Source organism: Rana temporaria, chromosome 4 (assembly GCF_905171775.1).
Source record: "Rana temporaria chromosome 4, aRanTem1.1, whole genome shotgun sequence".
NCBI classification, from domain to species: Eukaryota; Metazoa; Chordata; class Amphibia; order Anura; family Ranidae; genus Rana; species Rana temporaria.
This window is the reverse complement of record NC_053492.1, coordinates 322,210,052-322,231,072: the sequence shown is the minus strand read 5'-3', so window position 1 is coordinate 322,231,072 and position 21,021 is coordinate 322,210,052. Positions and strand designations below refer to the sequence as shown.

General features: G+C 44.9%; 1 protein-coding gene across 3 annotated transcripts in view; it reads right to left on the bottom strand.

Moving 5' to 3' along the window:
• Positions 1 to 21,021, bottom strand: part of NDUFAF7 (NADH:ubiquinone oxidoreductase complex assembly factor 7) — a 186,565-nt gene that overhangs the window by 46,496 nt on the left and 119,048 nt on the right. For all 3 annotated transcript variants that reach the window (XM_040350691.1, XM_040350693.1, XM_040350692.1), the window contains one exon: positions 3,880 to 4,023. In XM_040350691.1, coding sequence (XP_040206625.1) covers positions 3,880 to 4,023 — 144 coding nt within the window. The remainder of the gene's footprint in view (positions 1 to 3,879; positions 4,024 to 21,021) is intronic.

Below are 21,021 nucleotides of genomic sequence, written 5' to 3'. Positions count from 1 at the left end.
AGGCCCGGAACCGGGATCCGCCTCCGCCATCTTGCCTCCTGGATCGTCCTCTAAGAGTGCCAAGAAGAAAGACAGGCAGATGGAGAAAGCAGCAGCTGCAGCGGGCCGTGGTCCGGAGGACTTCCCACCGGAATCCCCGAAGCAGGGGGCTGCCTCGGATGCAATCACCAGACCCATCCTGGAGGCCATAGACGCCAGCGAAGCCGCAGTGATGGTGAGAATCGACCATCTTGCCACAGAGTGCACGCTTTTCAGGCACGACCTGGATAAAATCCGCAGAAGGCTCACCACAGCAGAGGAAAAGATTTCTGGGGAGATTAACTGGGTAATAGAGTTTATTTGTTCAGGCAAAATCACAAGTCTCCACAATATAATAACAGGTTTTCTGAACATCTTCTCTCTTTCTCCTAAATAGAAATGGATCTCTTAATTGCATCAACCTGCATAAGTTCAGTCATGAATAAGCACTAATCTTGTGCCAAACGTCGGCTGTTCCCCTATTCCTGTTTTATGATTTGGTGATGTATTTGCTGTTCATTTAAATAAAAGACAACCTGCATGGTTTTTGGAGTGCGGCTACCCATCTTTCATCTACCTTTCATGTGTTAGAATCTGAAGAAACTCTTGGATCCTTCTGAACAAAATTGACTAGCAGAAAAAAACGCATGCCACCATTGCTTCGAAACATTCCCAGTCTCTTCTTCCTCCTTTCTGTAAGTCCTTGATCAATTTGAATACATCGTTGGATGAAGGCCTCAAGATCATTAGGATCCACTCTGGCAAGCTTATCTTTTACCTGTTAATAAAGCCCTTGGCGGTACTGACTTGTTTGCGCTGCTGGGTTCCAAGTGGTATCTGTGATCCGTCTGAATTCTTTGCTTCAGCAGTAGCACAGCGATTGGGATCATCAAAGACCTGATTCATCTCAGCCTCAAAAGTCTGAAAATTATTCAGCGTGGCACTGTCTTGTTCTATATATGGGGAGGCCCAGGTTAGAGCTTCCTCAGTCAGGAGGTTTATAACAAACATTACCTTCTGTTTTTCAGAAGTGGATGCAGCGGGTCGCATTTGGAAATATATGCAACACTGGTTAAGAAAACCTCTGTAATGGTGGCGATCTCCATTAAAGGATCACTAAAGGAAATTTTTTTTTTAGCTAAATAGCTTCCTTTACCTTACTGCAGTACCGGTTTCATGTCCTCATTGCTCGTTTTTGCTTTGATGTTGCTGTAAAACTGCTCTGATCTCCACACTTCCTGGTTGTCTGGCTCCTTATAACCATCATACTGGGAGCTTTTCACGATGGTCTAAGCTGTCATTACTGTGTGTCTAAAACTTAACAGAACCAATCAGATTCATTTTAAAAACAAAACACTGCCCTGGATTTGTTTGTTTTTGTTCTGTGGGTCTCTTTACTTCACATAAACATGAAACCAGTTTAAAAACGAAAGTGAAACTAGAGGCACATTATATGATTGAATTTAATCTATTTTTAATCATTTTTAAAAGGAATCAGTTAACTTTTATGTCTCTATACCCTGTAAACAGTCATTTCAGCAAAAAAAAATGTTTCCTTTAGTGATCCTTTAAACTTGGGTGGGTGAGGCATATGTGCATTAGCATCATCTCGGGAATGTAGGTCCAGCAATTGTTTTTGCAGGGCATGGATTTTATTTTGCCCTTTCACCACACTTTCGGAAAAAAAATCTTGGTAGGTGACACCAAACACCAAAGAAGCAACAGCATTTGCTATAGCGGCCTCCATGTTTTAGGCCAGGTTATTCTGTCACGATCAGGCGTCAGACTTGAAGACCAGTTGCTTTAGCAGTTGCAGGACAGGTATACAGGCAGTAACTTCTGGCAGATGACACAGGCTCATCTGAGGTGCAGAGTCTAAGTACTAGCTGGTGTTCACTAGAGCTCCTGATGGTGGGGATGGATTTAGCTGTGAGCTAGCATCAGGTCGTGGTCCTCAGGTTTGCCCCACCAGGGTGTGAGCAAGCCGGGGGCCAGTAGCAGATTAAGCAGATAAGGTGTAACAGCAGCATGGTCAGTAAACAGGCCAAAAGATCAATCACGAGTGGTTGCAGGTTGGGATCAGGCAGTAGAGTAGTCAAAGAACAAGCCAAGGGTCAATCACGAGTGGTAGCAAAATACAGACGGCAGCAGGGTAGTCAAGAGCAAGGCACTGGCTGAGAAGGCACAATAACCTGGCAAAGAGGAAGTGCTGAGACAATGCTTATATAGGAAGTTCATAGGAGGAGCAAGGAGTTCAAGGTTCAACAGCAATCAAGACACAAGGCAGGGTTATCCAATGGATCAGAAAGGATTGTCCAGCAGATTAGGCAGGGAGCTGTCCAGCATCCCAGATAGCCCAGTGGGATGAGTCAATGCCAGACACAGAAGAGGTCCCAGGTTCAAGCCCAGGTCCTGACATACAGTAAGCCATGGTTGAGTTTGGGGAGTTGCATTTACACGTGTGGGTAAGATTGCGAATTGTCACCTTTTTATATTCAAAAAATTTGCTCTCATCATATACTGTATATAAATACTTTCCTTTTGTATTCTGAAATGTCACCTTATTTAAGAGGGCTTAGGATTTCCCGAAATATTGATTTGCATTATGCATGCTTAAATGAAGAATTAAAAAATGAAGTGATGGACATTCTCCTAATTGACAGCTCCAGGAAGCCACTAGGAGTCTCTATAAACTGAAAGGACACTGTATAATGGGAAAGCACTAGAAAGGTGCCACTGTATCTCAGTCTGCGAGGATGGAAACAGCTTAGAGGATGAAAGTAACCAGGCAAAAAGGTTAGAGCCCCTAAACCTTGGGATGCAAAAATTGTCTGGAGTTTGCCATCCTAAAGGGGTTGTTAAAGCGGAGGTTCACCCTAATAACATGTATATCTGACCAACTCCCTTATAGTCGTAACAAGTACTGTCCGCAATTAGTTATTTTTTTATGCTTTACGTTTACGTACCTTGTAATCCATTTTTCCAATCTACTTCTCCCCGCGGGAGTAGGCGTTTCTATGCCTAGGGGGATTGTCATCTGGGAGGTCGCCCAGATGATCGACGTCTGTTCGCCCCGCCCCGTATTGCGTAGGCGCACATGAGTCGGCTCTATGCGGCGCCTGCGCTCTGCATGTTCGGCTTTTTTCAGAAGCCGTAACTCGTGCGGCGGTGCCTTATCTACCGGGGCAAACATACGTCAATCATCTGGGCGACCTCCCAGATGACAATCCCCCTAGGCATAGAAACGCCTACTCCCGCGGGGAGAAGTAGATTGAAAAAATGGATTAGGTACGTAAAGCATTAAAAAAATAAAAAATAATTGCGGACAGTACTTGTTACGACTATAAGGGAGTTGGTCAGATATACATGCTATTAGGGTGAACCTCCGCTTTAAGGCAGAAGGTTTTTTTACTTTAATGCATTCTATGCATTAAGATTAAAAGCCTTCTGTGTGCAGTAGCCCCCTAAAACTTACCTGAGGTCCCTCTCTGTCCAGCGATGTCCACGAGTGTCTCAGCTGTCCGAGATTCTCCCTTCTAATTGGCTGAGACACAGCAGTGGCGCCATGGGCTGTTGATGCTGTCAATAAAGGTTAGTTAGCCACTCAGGGGAGAGAAGGGGGGTCCGGGGCTCCATGTTTGAACAGACACAGGGAGCTGTGACTCGGCTCGGGTGACTTGCTATGGCTTGCTGTGGGGGCACTGAACAGGAGGGAGGGGCCAGGATGACAGAAGAGGAGGATCCAGCCTGCTCTGTGCAAATCCATTGCAACAGAGCAGATAAGTAAAACATGTTTGTTATTTTCATAGGAAAAAAACAAGACTTTACAATCACTTTAAGTTAGAGCCATATAACACATACTCTGAAAGTGTCCTCCTTGTCTCCTGAATGTCCATAGTCAGCTATGAGAGCAGCTCCTCCATATTTTGTTAATTGGTTCGCAAGCTTCTGAATAATAATAGCTGCTTCGGGACAAACCTCCACATGATTTCTTTTTTCATCAGCCTGGAAAAGAAAGTATTAAACACTTAAGCACATTTTTTTTTAGAGCTAAAAAAAGAGAGCTTCTTAGGATGTTGGTCACATTCTCAAAACAGGCCTAAGATTAAATTGCCATTTACTTGCCTGCAAAAAGGTACACATTTTTAAATCTGCTACAATACTGATTGAATGTTCTTTTTATTTGTGGCATCATACTGGTAATCGGTGACAAAATTTGAGCTGAACACATATTTGCTCAATGATATTACTTCACTAGTGAAGGTGAAGATGGGATGTAAAAACTACTGGGAGAAGGCAGAACTGGAACTGTTCATGGACCACAAGGAGAAAATGAGACATGAAGGTAGCTGAACATATCTGGCAGAGGCAAAAGAGGGGACATAAGGGCAACTGGTTGTGGACCATCAGGGTATAGACAATGCAGAATATAAGCAGATAATAGCATGGGTTGTATGGTACTGTACAGGGGAGTTACATCAATAATCTGGGTGGGGGGGGGGGGGTGTTTGTTCTGCAGAAGAATGGGAGCTCATCATAGACAGGGAAGAAAGAAAGCATAGTGTTGCTTAGGGTTACGGGTAGAAAAAAAACCAATTGTGTTTTGGGCAAGAATGCATGAGTTGAACTGTTGATAGAATGGTAGACATGTGTGAACTGACACTTCTGCCATCTAGGGCAGGAAAAGCAGTTAAGAGCCTTTTCCCGTGATGTTGTGTCTGTTTTTCCAGCTAGAACACAACCCTGACAATGGGTGCATTTGCAAAAGCACATACTGAACTCCTGCATATTTATGAAATCTTAAGCCGAGAACACATGTATCGAAAAATTGTTAGTTCAGCAGGAATCAGTTGACTTCTGGTACATGTGTACCCGACTGTTCAAGAGAAGCTGATCTAACAACCAGTTTCTGTCAAAACGGTCCTGCTGGAAAATGCAGCTTTTGATCAGCGCGTGCACCCAATGGCTGCAAGCGCTGATCAGTGTGCTCTGGCCGGAGGCTGTCCCCATCAGCATACATTTGCACAGCAGGAGAGATTCCTGCATCACACATCATTGTGTTGATGATGGGATCTGTCTTTTTTTGTGAGCATGGCATGTACTTTTACAACCCCCAGCTCTCACTATAGTGTTTTCAAAATCATACCCCACCCACCCCACCATATTTGCATGCTCATTCCTCACACCGCTCTCACTGTGGCACCTGCACAACTTGTCCCCACGTCATCCCCGCCATTCACACGCGTCACTACATCTGCACAACCCCCCCCCCGCCCAAAAAATAATAATCCTGCATGCCCACCCACTACCATCTGAACGGCTGCCCCCTATTGCACTTGCAAATCCGCTGCCAATCCTGCTTTTATTGCTATTTTTTGTCTGCTTTTACCATGGTGCCTGACCCCCATCCCCATGGTCTTATTACTGGCACATTCCTCCCTCCCTGTAAGTGCATGGCTTTTACACAACTCTCAGCACTACACCTATATACCCCTCCCCCACTTCCCTGCACTCAACACTCCACCTACATGACCATCCATCACCCTGTTATCCCTGCCTGACCCACAGTCCCACTCTTACCATTTTCCACCCCTCCTCTCACCACTGTACCTGCATATACCCTTCTTACATCAGTGCCCACGGGCCCCCACCCTTGAGTTTGCCACTATGCCTGCATGCCGTGCCCACAAAAACCATTTTGACTTTACCTATACTTTAAGGTTTAACATGAGGCCACACCTCACTATCACCTCAGGCATTTATAAAAATGAAAACCATGTAAGGTCTTGGCAAAGAGAGGAAAAGCTGGACAATGCACTCCTTGGGTAGTGTGTGTGTGTAAATAAACGTTTACAATAGTTACTGTGAGTGGCACAAAATGTTATCTATATCAAAATTAATGATAGAAAAAAGAAAAAAAAGTGTAAAGTCTGGCTCTGCCACAGTCTTGCCTGGCTGAAGAGTAAAACAAGGGTACCGATGTCTGTGAATTAATTACCAGTGTCATATTATTATATGATATTATTATTATTTTATTTCTTATGGTTGAACTTGGTGGTCTTTTTTCAACCTGACTAACTATGTAACACTACAATACATAAAGCAGAAAACCCAGTTAAGGTACAAACAGCAGAGCTTATTGTCATGTACCTGGCTGTCTTCGAACCGGGATGTTCCTGGTCCCACAGCTGCAGTCTTACCTGTTGTGCAACGGAGGAACTCTGGAGTTATTGCAATGTTTTCCCAGCTTGATGCATTGCCTTGGACTCACCAGCCCCACCTGCTGCCAGCTGTGGACAATGTACAATCAAGCAGCCCATAAATAGCAGCACTTCCTGTTACTGCCTGTTTGTTTGGACTAGCTCCCTGGGTGTAATGATAGCGTTGTGATTTTGACTACTGTGTATTGAACCTCTGCCTGTATTCTTGACCATTCTCCAGCCTGCTGACTTGGTACTTCACCGCCAGCTAGTGTATGACCTCTGCCTGCCTGACTATTCTTTGGATTTTGATTTTGTACCGCTTTGTCTGATCTGTTGCCGACTTGACCTGCCTGACTATGTCCTCGTCTAAAAATCCTCAGCATACAAGCAACACTTCAGACATTACCTACCACAGGTACCTGACATTTATTTAAACTTTTTTTTTTTTTAACAGGGAAATCTTTTTATTAGGTACAAGGCACGTACATAGCAATGCAGACAACCAAGAAGACATTGGTACATATTTTAAGCAACAATAATATTATAAACAGCCACAAATGATATGGATATAAAGGTTCCAGACCTGGCCCTCAGATTCAACTTACTGCAAAAGGGGGAGGGGGGTGGGCTGGCCGAAGGGGGTAATGCTTCCTGCATCAGTACAGGAGGAAGGGGGAGGATGGGAAAAAGAGAAAGGGAGGTGCGAGGGGGACAACAAAAAGGGGTGGGGGGGGGGAATTGAGGACAGGGAGAGGGCACATAGGAATAGCAGTGTAGTAGACGACAGGCAAAATGACCAACTATTGATGAATAGTTAATTCACATCAGTGAAAATAGTGACAAGTTGGCATCTCAGACTGCTCCAGTACCCCAAGAGTCTATCCAAGCAGACCAAACTTTATCAAACTTCTTCAGGCACTTCCGGTTTAAGTAGGTATGTTTGTACAAAGGCAGCACCTGGTTCACAGCTGTCCTCCAGGAAGTCACTGAAGGGGGCAGAGAAGATTTCCAGCAAAGGACTATCTCCCTTCTTGCGTAAAATGAAGTATAACAAATAAACAACTTAACATATCTATTCAAAGGGGAGTCTTCAAAAACATTTAGTAACAACACTTTTGGGTCCAATCCGAGAGTCAAATCACAGACTGAGTTGACATCAGACACTACCTGTGTCTAAAACGAGAGCACACTATGTGAAAGAAAAATCCTATTAGGTTTGGCATCTTAGGCATTCCCGAGGAGACAGATGAGTAGATGGCTGCTAAGCGATGAGGTGTGTAATACACCCTATGGAGAAACCTAATTTGGACGAATCTATCACTAGTTGAGATCATTGTGGTGACATAGGAGTCTAGACAGTCCTCCCACTCAGCCTCCTCCAGATCAGGGATATCAGCATGCCATTTGGAGTACAATCTACCCACCTTAGCAGCATAAGCTATAGACAAGGGCAGATAGAGGGAGGAAAGAGGTTTATCGAACACCCCAAATACAAATTAGCAGTCTTTCAATAGAATCAGACTCCAGTGTGGTCCTAGAGGGGAACTGCCGGCTAAAGGCATGCCTAAGCTGCAAGTATCTAAAGAACATCCAGTTGGGCAAGTGGAAGGCTGCCATAAGCTCGGGAAATGTTCACAAACGACCCTCCATCACCACATGTTTGAGGCCCAACTACTAGGGTCCGGGACAGTACTCATGTGTGGAAGAGAAGTATTACCCCATAGGGGGATATGGGGGAGAAGGACTCTGAATTATGATCTTTAGGCCTAGCCCTGTGCCAAGCCTGCACAGTAGTGCGCATTAGGAATGTCATATCAGGGTGAGCTTTGGGACCTCTAAAGACTAGATTGCCAAGGGTCGAATAGGATCCCACGATGGTGGCCTTCAGGGTCACAGTAGGGTTATCCTTAGACTGAGAGAACCACCACCGGACAGTAACGAACACTGCTGCCCAATAATATAGCTGGAAGTTAGGAAGGGATAATCCGCCCATGTCAAAAGGTAGCTGTAGTGTAAAAAGGGCCAGTCTCAGGGTCCCTCTTGCCCATATAAAACTAGTGAGTATAGCATTTATCTTATGAAAAAAAGGAGCTCAGCAAGGGTAGAGGGGTATTACAAAAAAAAAAAAAATTGGGAGAGATATACCATCTTGATTAGATTGACCCTGCCTACCGGTGTAAGTGGGAGAGAACACCCTGTGGTATATTGCTGGGAAAACCAACGCAGCAGGGGGTCCAGATTCAGGGCATCATATGAATTCAGTTCCCCACCAGTCCGAATTCCCAAACACAGTACCTGTCGCGGAAAGCACAACAACATCGCGCTGATTCTCTGTGACATGGTGCCGACATCACGCACTCGCTGGAATAGGAAAAGCACATTCCAGCGAGCGCGTCATAGAAGCGACGGGCATCCGACTTGGATTCCCGCCAATTCTAGCCGCGGCGTTTTATATGAATCATCATTTTAAATAAAAAGCCGGCATAGGTTCCCCCCCTGGGGCATATACCAGGCCCTTAGATCTGGTATGGATTGTAAGGAGAACCCCTACGCCGGAGAAACGGCGTGGGGGTTCCCCCACAATCCATAACAGACCCATATCCAAGCACGCCGCCCGGCCGGTCAGGAAAGAAGTGGGGACGAGCGAGTGCCCCCCCTCCTGAGCCATACCAGGCCGCATTCCCTCAACATGGGGGGACTCCCTGAGTCCTGTGTTTGGGCCAACATCTTATGGAAAAAAGGAAGGAGAGAATTTGCATACGCCCTAAAGCAATCCTTCGGGAACCCATCCGGGCCCAGAGATTTCCCAGAAAAAGTTCTTTCAAGGTTATGGGGCTTTCCAACTTATTTCTATAGGAGGTAGTCAGACAGGGAAGGTATATTTTCTCCAGATAGGCTGATTTCTTGGCCATTTTTCAGAGAATATGAATAATAACACAAAAACTTTTCTTTCACTCATGGTTTGTCAGGGATGTCCAACACAGGCATCCAACACAGGTTTAAACAGATCAGTGGGCTGCACTTAAGGAAACAGGCACAAAAGTAGGTGAGCAATATATATTTATTAAGGATAAAGGCACACGTGCAAACCAAACAACAGCAAACCCCAAAACAAGCAAAGCATACAAGAAAACACAGCAACCCTCAAAACACCTAATCTGACTAACTAATATATACAAAAACAAGAGCATATATACATAATCAAGCAGGGATGAGAGACAAGGGGGAACAGGCAGCCAGATGGAGGGAGCAGTGGCAAGGGGAAGCTGGAATCGGGGGACGAGACTCAGGGACTGGGTACAAGGTACAGGAAACAGAGTCCAGGACAGGGCAGGAAGCAGATCAGGAACATATACAGGCAACAGATCAGGTCAGGCAGGAACAAGGCTAGCAGAGAGGATACTGAAGCCCTGAACCTCAGTGAAGGGCGGGCTTATATACTTCCAGCAGGCTCACATCAAGTGCAGCTTGATTAATGAAGAGTCCATCTACTGGGAGACACCCGCTGGTGGCCACCAGAATTGCACCCTTTGTTGCTGGAAGTAATAGTGCCACCAGCAGGTGACCGAAGCCACAACATGGATCATGACATGGTTAGTGAAGCCGGTTATTATCAATCAACTGTGTTTATCTTTTTAAATCATAATGGCAACAGAAACTACCCAAATGACCCTGATCAAAAGTTTACATAACCTGCTGATTTTGGCCTGATAACATGCACACAAGTTGACACAAAGGAGTTTGAATGGCTATTAAAGGTAACTATCCTCACCTGTGATCTGTTTTCAATCTCCTCTTATGAAATTTTATACACATTTACAAATTTACAAATACATTTTTAAATACATCTATCTATACATTCATATAACTTATCTTATAATTTAGCATTTTCCCTGTTCTCGTCACTTGGGATCTTGGTTTATAATCGTGGGATCCAATTCACTTTATTTTTTTCCCTTGTTATTTCCTCAGGATTTCATTGTTCCCTATCACACCTACATTCATTCTGCACATATTCCAAAATAAAAAAATAATATAAAATTATCCCTCCCTCCCTCCTTCCTTCCTTAGTATGATGTTTTCCCATTCATAAATATTTTATTAAGCCCCTTGATGAAAAACAAAATTCTTCCCATTGTTGCCATACTTTAGGCATTTGGGGCCAGAGTCACGTAGAACTGCGGCGGCGTAACGTATCGTAGATACATTACACCGCCGTAAGTTTTCATCGCAAGTGCCTGATTCACAAAGCACTTGCAATGAAAACCTATGCTGGCGGCCTCCGGCGTAAGCCTGCGTAATTTAAAGGGGCGTGTGCCATTTAAATTAGGCGCGCTCCCGCGCTGGACCTACTGCGCATGCTCCGTTTCGAAATTCCCGCCGTGCTTACGTGTGCTGTGTAAAGTTAAGGCACCAAAAACGACGACTAACTTTGCGACGCAAAAAAACGTCGTGGATCGCCGTAACTCCTAATTTGCATACCCGACGCTGGTTTACGACGCGAACTCCCCCCAGCGGCGGCGGCGGTACTGCATCCTAAGATCCGACAGTGTAAAACAATTACACCTGTCGGATCTTAGGGATATCTATGCGTAACTGGTTCTATGAATCAGTCGCATAGATACTCTGAGAGATACGACAGACTATCTGAGATACTCCGTCGTATCTCCTTTGTGAATCTGGCCCTTGGTTCTTAGTGAACTCCTCTTCTCTAATCTGTTTTTCCATATATTGTATTTCGTTCATCTCGCATACCCATTCCGTTATAGTGGGACTTTTTGTTTTCTGCCATTTACGGGCTATTATATATCTGGCTGCTGTTATCGTGTGGTGAAATATTGGTCTTTATTGTTTTTACTGATCCTGGTGTTATAGCTAGTATTACACTATTTATATTTGGTTGTATCTCCAATCCGGACACTTTCTGATATATCGCTAATATCTTACTCCAGAAATCTCTCAGCCCCTGACATCCATACCAGATATGGATCTTTGTTCCCTTGTCCACAAGGCATCTCCAGCAAGTCTCGGTATTCTTTTTTTAATTTTATTTAAGGCCTCTGGACTCCAGTGCCATCCCATTATAATTTCTTTCTACAGATGCCTTATGGACTGTTAAGAATGCCCTCTCCTAATGAAATTGTGCTTTATGTTTCCTCTTCCCATTTTCTCATATGTATTAATTCATTTAGGGGGCCAGAGGGGAGTAACATTTTATATATTTTGGAAAGTTTTTTACTCGATTTTTGTTTATCTATTATCATTTGTTCAAAATCAGTTAATGATCTATTAATCAGTATTCTTTTGGGTTCTATGTATGTATATAATTGATACCAATTCCTATTTTCTATTGGCATATCCTGTAATTTTGGGAATTTGCCATCTACCAAGGTTTGGACCAGCTTCGTATTTTCCATACTATCCCATTTCAAAAAATGTTTTACTCCTACTGCGGGTGGAATTTCGGGGTTGGAGAATAACAGGGTCATTGGTCCAAACGTCGTGGATAGCGTTCCCTTTTTTAGTACTATTTTTAGAGTAACTGATACAAAAATCGTTCATTCTTTTTTATCTAGTCGGAACTGAGATTTTATGCATGGAAGAGTTTTAAGCTGTATTCCTATAATATCTTCTTCTATATTAACCCATTGTTTATTCTCCTTATTATGATGCCAATCAATAATTCTAATCAATGATGCAGCTTGTAAATATTTCAAGGGATCCAGGAGCACAAGGCCTCTGTTGTTTTTTGTTCTAGTTAATATTTCTCTTTTTATTGTTTTTTTTTTTGAGCCCAGACAAAGCTTCCCATAGCTTTACGTAGCTGCATCATTGATTTTTTTTGAGGGTACTAAAGGTATGGCTTGGAATACGTATAATAATTTTGGTAGTGTATCCTTCTTCATTACATTAATTCTTCCCATCCATGAATGTATTAATTTATCGCATTTCTGAAGTGCTTTTATGGTTTCACGGATTATTGAAGAATAGTCTAATTCCCGCAACTTATTTAGATTTTTCGGGATATATATCCCCAAATACTTACTTGCTTCTTTTTGCCACTTAAAAGGAAAATCTTTTTGAAGATCTTTCTGAAAATTTCTGATTTATCATAATTAACTTTAAAATTACTTATTCTTCCAAATCGTTTGAATTCCTGTATTAAATTTGGATTAGTAATATACCGTATATACTCGAGTATAAGCCAGGTTTTTCAGCACATTTTTTTTTGTGCTGAAAAAGCCCTCCTCTGCCTTTACTCGAGTGAGGGTCCCACTTACTGCTCTCCGGTCTCTTTAGGGCTGCTTTCAGCTGTTGCTGCAACCACCTCTAGAGGTCTGGATAGCGCTGGCGGTCTGCCTCTAGAGGTCTAACAGCAGCCTGCAGTGTTTCGGAGTCGCAGCCATTTTGTTGTAGCCGCGGCTCAAACCTGACAGTACAGTGGACAGCGGGAGACCGCAAACCAGGTGAGGCTGCAAATAGGCACAGTGAGGCTGCAGATGGGAACAGTGAGGCTGCAAATGGGCACAGTGAGGCTGCAGATGGACACAGCGAGGCTGCAGATGGACACAGTAAAGGTTGCAGAAGGCCATTGTTTACCAGTAGCTGCTGCATTTCCCACCCCGTATGCTTATACATGAATCAATACGTTTTCCCATTTTTTTGTGGTAAAATTAGGTGCCTCCGCTTATATTTGGGTCGACTTATACTCAAGTAGATACGGTATACTAAAAGATCATCCGCGTATACTGCCATTTTATATTCTTTTCCTTTGATTTTTATCCCCTGGATATCTTTGTTATTTCTCATTGCTGTAGTAAGGTGTTCCATCACCAATATATATAATAATGGAGATAAAGGACATCCACGTCGAGTGCCGTTTTATACTTTTATACATTCGGAAAGCATTCCATTTGTTCTTATTTTAGCCAAGTATCTTAGGTTCCATTCCTACTTGGATTAAAGTTTCTTCCAGAAACCGCCATCCCACCCTGTCGAATGCCTTCTTGGCATCTACTGACAGGAGACATGTTGGGATTGCGGCCTTCTGGACATATTCTACCAGTTTACCGTATTTTTCGCCGTATAAGACGCACCGGAATATAAGACGCACCCAATTTTAAATGAGGAAAATCTAGAAAAAAAAAAGATTCTGAACCAAATACTGTAGTAAAATATTTTATATAAACTGTATAAAGTTAACAGCAGTTTAAGAACAATTTTATGTCAACCATGTAACATATTAAGAACTATCTTTACTCTCATTAACAGTCAGTAAACAGTGAAAGTAACAAAAATAAGGCTGTAATGTTTTTATTCGAACCCCAACAATTCCTCTTCTTCGCTGCTATCAGAAATGAGGAAGGACAGATCCACGCAGTCATTGTCATCACTTTCTTCCTCACTGGTGTCAAATAAGACGTTGTCTTCTGTTCCATCCAAGGCATTACTAATGCCACACTTCTTGAAGGATTTTACAACAATGTCCTCCTTCACGGAGTCCCATGACCTTTTAACCCATTCACACACTTGTGTGATAGTGGGCCTCTTCATCCGCCCAGTAGGCGTAAGATCATGGTTCCCAGCTGCCATCCAGGTGTTCCACTCCTCTTGCATCAGAACTTTGAACGGTTTGTTAATAGAAACGTCCAGAGGTTGCAGCTGGCTGGTAAGACCACCAGGAATCACCGCTATTTGGGTCTTAACTTCCTTAAAGTTCTTTTTAGTATTTTCCGTAATGTGTGCTCTGAACTGGTCAAGCACCAACAAGGAAGATTTCTTCAGAAGCCCGCCAGGACGTTTGGACCACACTTTGTCAATCCACAGCCTCATGCCATTTTCGTCCATCCACCCTTTATCATGAATGTGCACGACAATTCCCCGTGGAATTGTTTCTTTTGGGAATGTTTTCCTTTTAAAGATCAACATCGGAGGCAGTTTGGTACCATCTGCACAGCAGGACAACACAACCGTGTAGTGGGTTTTCTCATGCCCTGAGGTTTTTACGGTTATGGTTTTGGCTCCTTTGTTATCTACGGTTCTGTTAGATGGCACATCGAACGTTAGCGGGACTTCATCCATGTTCCCAATCTGGCTAATTTCAAAGTTATTCTTCTTCCTCGCATCAATAACAAACTTGTGAAAAGACAGAATCTTTGATTCGTACTCCTTTGGCATTTTTTGTGCAATTCTGGTTTTGGTGCGCATAGAAAGGCCAGATCTCTTCATGAATCTATAGCACCATGATGGTGATCCGGTAAAATCCTGGATGCCTTTCTCCACAGCAATGCGTTTGGCCTCATAGATTATCATTTTTGTTGAGACAGAAAGTCCATTTTGCCGGTGACGTGTGATCCACTCCTTCACTTCTACCTCTAACTCTGGCCACTTTGCAGTTGGTCCACGTAAGGTGTGCTTGCTTTTATCCAACTTTTGGAGCTGATCCTCCTGTTTCCTCCACTCCCTTATCATTTTCTCAGTTGGAGGTGGCCCGAAGTGTCTCTCCGCTGCTCTGTTTCCATGCTCCTTAGCAAATTTGATTACTTCCAGCTTGAAAGCAACTTTATATGCCAGTCTCTTCTGCTTAGACATCTTGAAAAGGAGGTAACGGTAATTTTCTGCAAGAAATGCAGAAATGAAAGAACTGTCAATATTATCAATATGTTCCTCATTTCCCCTCCCCCCTTATATTTCATCTGGCGCTCTCTTATCCAGCCATATTTCATCTGGTGCTCTTGTGGAGCCATTCTTCTGCCCATCAATCATGGGCATCCAATAGAGTAGTAGGCGAAGTGGGGGCGGAGGTAGGGAGGGTGGTGTCTTCCCCCTGGCATTTGGGGGGCAGAGCTTTGGCGGATCAATTCTTCTGCCCATCAATCATGGGCATCAAATCAAGTAGGAGCGGGGCGGAGCAGAGCACAGCACACAGTAATCATTGGCCGGAGGAGGCGGAACGTATGGAGCAGGAGGGGCAGACGTGCGGACATTTCAGGGCAGCATACGGTAGATTGTTACAGTCAGGTGCCGCTGATAGAAATCATGGGGCCCCGTACAGCCTACCTGGCGGGGCCCCTTTTGCAGCCCCACCCTCAACTCTGCCCCTGGTCCGTCATCGAGGGCGGTAGAAGACATCGAGGGACGTGGATGGCTGACTCCAGTAAAGGTACCGTAAGTGCCGGGCGGGGGGGGGGGGGGAGGGGCACTTTACAGGGCACAGCGGTGACAATTAAAGGGCACAGCGGTGACAATTAAAGGGCACAGTGGTAACAATTAAAGGGTAGTGGCTGTGTTTGATGTCATGGCACAGTGGCTGCGTTTGATGGCATGGCACAGTGGTGACAATTGATGGCACAGTGGCTGCGTTTGATGGCATGGCACAGTGGCTGCGTTTAATGGCATGGCACAGTGGTGCGAATTGATGGCACAGTGGCTGCGTTTGATGGCATGGCACAGTGGCTGCATTTAATGGCACAGTGGTGCGAATTGATGGCACAGTGGCTGCGTTTGATGGCATGGCACAGCGGTGACAATTGATGGCACAGTGGCTGCGTTTGATGGCATGGCACAGTGGCTGCGTTTGATGGCATGGCACAGTGGCTGCGTTTAATGGCATGGCACAGTGGTGCAAATTGATGGCACAGTGGCTGCATTTGATGGCATGGCACAGTGGTGACAATTGATGGCACAGTGGCTGCGTTTGATGGCATGGCACAGTGGTGACAATTAATGGCACAGTAGCTGCGTTTGATGGCATGGCACAGTGGCTGCGTTTAATGGCATGGCACAGTGGTGCGAATTGATGGCACAGTGGCTAAGTTTGATGGCATGGCACAGTGGCTGCGTTTAATGGCATGGCACAGTGGTGCGAATTGATGGCACAGTGGCTGCGTTTGATGGCATGGCACAGTGGTGACAATTGATGGCACAGTGGCTGCGTTTGATGGCATGGCACAGTGGTGACAATGGCACAGTGGCTGCGTTTGATGGCATGGCACAGTGGCTGCGTTTAATGGCATGGCACAGTGGTGCAAATTGATGGCACAGTGGCTGCGTTTGATGGCATGGCACAGTGGCTGCGTTTAATGGCATGGCACAGTGGTGCGAATTGATGGCACAGTGGCTGCGTTTGATGGCATGGCACAGTGGTGACAATTGATGGCACAGTGGCTGCGTTTGATGGCATGGCACAGTGGTGACAATGGCACAGTGGCTGCGTTTGATGGCATGGCACAGTGGCTGCGTTTAATGGCATGGCACAGTGGTGCAAATTGATGGCACAGTGGCTGCGTTTGATGGCATGGCACAGTGGCTGCGTTTAATGGCACAGTGGTGCGAATTGATGGCACAGTGGCTGCGTTTGATGGCATGGCACAGTGGTGACAATTGATGGCACAGTGGCTGCGTTTGATGGCATGGCACAGTGGTGCGAGTTGATGGCACAGTGGCTGCGTTTGATGGCATGGCACAGTGGTGACAATTGATGGCACAGTGGCTACGTTTGATGGCATGGCACAGTGGTGACAATTGATGGCACAGTGGCTGCATTTGATGGGCACAGTGAGGCTGCAATTTTTTTTTCCGTTTGTGCCCCCCCAAAAATTTTGAGCACCAGCCGCCACTGCCTGCCTACCTCCAATCCGATCGGCTAAACAAAACGGAAAGGGATCCGTTCCCCTCCATCTAGCGCAGTGGTTCTCAACCTTCTAGGGCCATGACCCCTTGATAAAATTTCCCAAGTTGTGGGGACCCCTAACAGTAAAATTATTTTCATAGCGTGGGTTGTCTGCACCCAAGGCAAGACAAGTAATTTGCGCCCCTAACCCACGGAAATTTAGCGCTCCCTGAGTCTCCTCCACTCTTACAGTGTTAAAACCTCATATGGTACATTTTAGGATGTACCACTCTCTCTTAGTTCTCCCTTTTCCCTTGCATTTCTTGCTATGCCAATTTCTTGTTTTTTTCCCCCATCCCTCTCTAGACGTTTTTCTCTTATTCTTTCTCCCCCTTTTTCTTTCTTCCTCCCCTTCTTTTCCTCTCCCTTCCATGTATTCTCTATTTTAATTCCTTCTCTTACTCCTTGGTGGAGGGGGAATGGAATGAGTGGAAATGCTGGGGGGGGGGGGGGGGGGGAGTTCTGATCAGCCAACTTAGGTGCTCTTGATCAAGGTCATCTGCTGATCTGAGAACTGTAGTGGAGACTTTTAAAGGCAACTATAATCACAGGTATGCAAAAATACAAGCTAACGTTTCGCACTGTAGCTTCAGTGCTTTGTCGTAGCTTTGACTAAGCACTGAAGCTACAGTGCGAAACGTCAGCTTTTGTTCCAATTTTTCTGCTGTGGCATGTTTATTTTGCATCACTATTGCATTTCCGGCACCCATGGTTTGGTTCCAGTGAGGAGGTTCTTTGAAGACTTCTGAGCGGTTATTTTCTCTCTATAATTACAGGTAGTGTTACCCAGTGTGTCTCCGACATTGTGGTGTCTCGTAGCAGTGACACCTATGCTGAAATCAGGAGATAGGGTCTCCTCTAGCCCCTCCCACCTCACAATCCTCACCAGTCAGCGGACCTCTAGTCTCTGCCCCCCAACCATGCCGTGAACTGAATGGGTGGCTGCAAAGAGGCTGAGTGGGCGGCCGTGTGCTCCAGGAACAGCCCAGCTGGGTGGCCACCGGCTCCAGAGACAGCCCTGCTGAGCAGCTGCAAGAAGGCTGGGAGAGTGGTGCGAGCTTCAGCAACAGTCCAGGATTTGGTGACCCCTGGCAAATCATCATTTGACCCCCGAGGGGGTCCCGACCCCCAGGTTGAGAACCACTGATCTAGCGGATTGGATTGGAGGGCAGTCAGGTGTAAATGGACAGATAGTTTTTTTACACTAACCTGTCATCAGCCCACTCCACTCAACAAAATGCAACACAGGGAGTTTAAAATCATCAGCATTATAACACACAGGCACATCATGGCTGGCACTGTTACAGTGTGTTACATGACATGGCTGTCGGGTGCTGACCTTGTTAACTTATGACCAATTAGCTACAAAATCAAAACCCAACAGCCATGTCAAGTAACACACTGTGAGAGAGAACCTACTATCTGCTTGTGTGATATATCGTATACGGTATGCACTTTGCATTTAATTATATTGACCCACACCTGACAAATTCTTCTTCCTTTGCCTCAGAATCCTGTCAGCTGCCTGCCGCCGTCTGCCTCACACTCTCTTAGACACAGATCACTCCGCCAGGGAAGGAGAATTAGCAACTGCATCGGTTCGGGCGCAGGGCGCAGGATGCAGTGCGCATGCGCCCGAAACTGAGAAAAAAGTCCCTGCACTCCCACATCAGAGAGAAGAGGCCGGGGAAGATTATAGCAGTAACACACCCCCTCCTAAACTAGTAGGAGCCGCTGATGGGGGGTGTATTTCAGAAAGACGTTTTTTTTTTTTCTTCTGTGCTGAGACTGTCCACTGCCCAGCAAGGATTACGTCTGACGGGGAGACATGAGGAGGCACAGCACAGCCCGCACTGATAGATAAAGGTACCGTAAGCTCAGCTCAGCCGGGGCAGCACGTGGTTAGACTGTCGGGAGGGGGGGACAAGGCGAGGAGGGAGGAGGGAGAGGGAAGTCCAAACACACACAGCCTGGCCGTGCAGGGGCGGTCAGAGACGTCTCCATAGCCCGCAGTACATGCCAGGCAGTTTTAATGCAGGCAAAATGTGTATTCGTTGTATAAGACGCACCAACTTTCCCCCTCCAGTTTTGGGGAAGAAAAAGTGCGTCTTATACGGCGAAAAATACGGTACATGTTTTTATTATATTATCTCTCGTTTCTCTCCCCTTAGTAAATCTGGATTGATCTAAATTTATATATTTAGGTAGGATGGGTGTTAATCTATTAGCGATTATTTTGGGATACAAACTTATATCTATATTTGTGAGGGACATAGGTCGGTAATTACTGCATAATGTGTGTTTTTTTGGGGGTTTAGGGATTAGTGTTTTATTAGCCTCCATACTTTGTGGTGTAAATGCCTGCGAAACCGATATGGAGTTAAATGACTTTTTTAAAATGGGTGTAATTATATTTTTGAATACCCTATAGGATCTTGGCGTATATCCGTCTGGGCCGGGCTTTTGCCTGGTCTACTTCCTTCGTAGAGGTTTCCTCTTCCAGGCTTTTTGTTATTTCCTTAGAAAATGTGGGTAATGCGGTTTCTTTAATATATTGCCATATTTCTTCTAAATTTTTATTCCCCTCTTTATTTTATTTTTGTATATTTATGTTGTATAATTTAGAATAGTAAGTAAAAAAAGTATTAGATATTTAGGTATCTTAATTATTGAGGTCAACGAATGCTGTTGTTTTATGCCGCGTACACACGATCGGTCAAACCGATGAGAGCGGTCTGATGAACCGTTTTCATCGGACCAAACCGATCGTGTGTGGGCCCCATCGGTTATTTATCCATAGGTTAAAAAAAAGCAATCTTGTTTTAAATTTAACCGATGGGTACCTAACCGATAGAAAAAAAACGATCGTTTGTAGGCACGTCCATCGGTTAAAAATCACCTCATGCTCAGAATCAAGTCGACGCATGCTTAGAAGCACTGAACTTAGTTTTTTTCAGCACGTCGTTGTGTTTTACGTGACCGCATTCTGACACAATCGTTTTTTTAACGGATGGTGTGTAGGCACGACTGACCATCAGTCAGCTTCATCGGTTAACTGATGAAAACGGTCCATCAGACCGTTTTCATCGGATGCACCGATCGTGTGTACAGGGCTTTAGTGTTTTAGCTGATGTTTTCCCAGTTTTATTTCCATATTGTTATATCTGGGCTCTATTTTTGTCCCTTGATTTCAAACAGAGTTTTTTAATTCAATGCGTTTATCGCTTAATGTTATTCTATCTGCCTTTTTACCGTTTTGTTTATGTATATTTTCTAATCTGGAAATTTCTCCTAATAGGGATTTTTGTTCTATTTTTTTTTTTTAATCTTGTTCCGTGTTTGATGAACAGTCCCCGTAACACACATTTTAATGTTTCCCATTGTGTGGGGATTGATGTGATCTGTTTGCTTGTAATTTGTGTGTGTATAAAAGGTCAATGGGCCAGATTCACGTAGCCCGGGCGCAGCGTAACGTAACCGATTTAGGTTACACCGCCGCAAATTTTCTGTCTAAGTGCCCGATCCACAAAGCACTTACCTGGAAATTGGCGGCGGTGTATCCTAAATCCGTCCGGCGCAAGGCGGGCCAATTCAAATGGGGCAGGTACCATTTAAATTAGGCGCGCTCCCGCGCCGGACGTACTGCGCATGCTCCCGACGCAAATTTCCCGACGTGCTTTGCGTGAAATTACGACGCGCCGACGTTTTGTGAATCGCGACGTGAAAAAAAGACTTGCGCCAGGAAATTTTTTTTTTTTTAAAACAATTCAAAAGCAACGCGGGAAAGACAGGTATACTTTTACATGGTGTAGTAATTTGACACTTTGTAAAAGGTGCCCTATCTTTGCGACGGCAAACTAACACTTGTGGCGACGTAACGACGGGAAAAAGTTTCGTGGATCGCCGTAACTGCTAATTTGCATACCCGACGCTGGTTTACGACGCAAACTCCCCCCAGCGGCGGCCGCGGTACTGCATCCTAAGATCCGACAGTGTAAAACTATTACACCTGTCGGATCTTAGGGATATCTATGCGTAACTGATTCTATGAATCAGTCGCATAGATAGAAACAGGGATACGACGGCGTATCAGCAGATACGCTGTCGTATCCCTTTTGTGAATCTGGC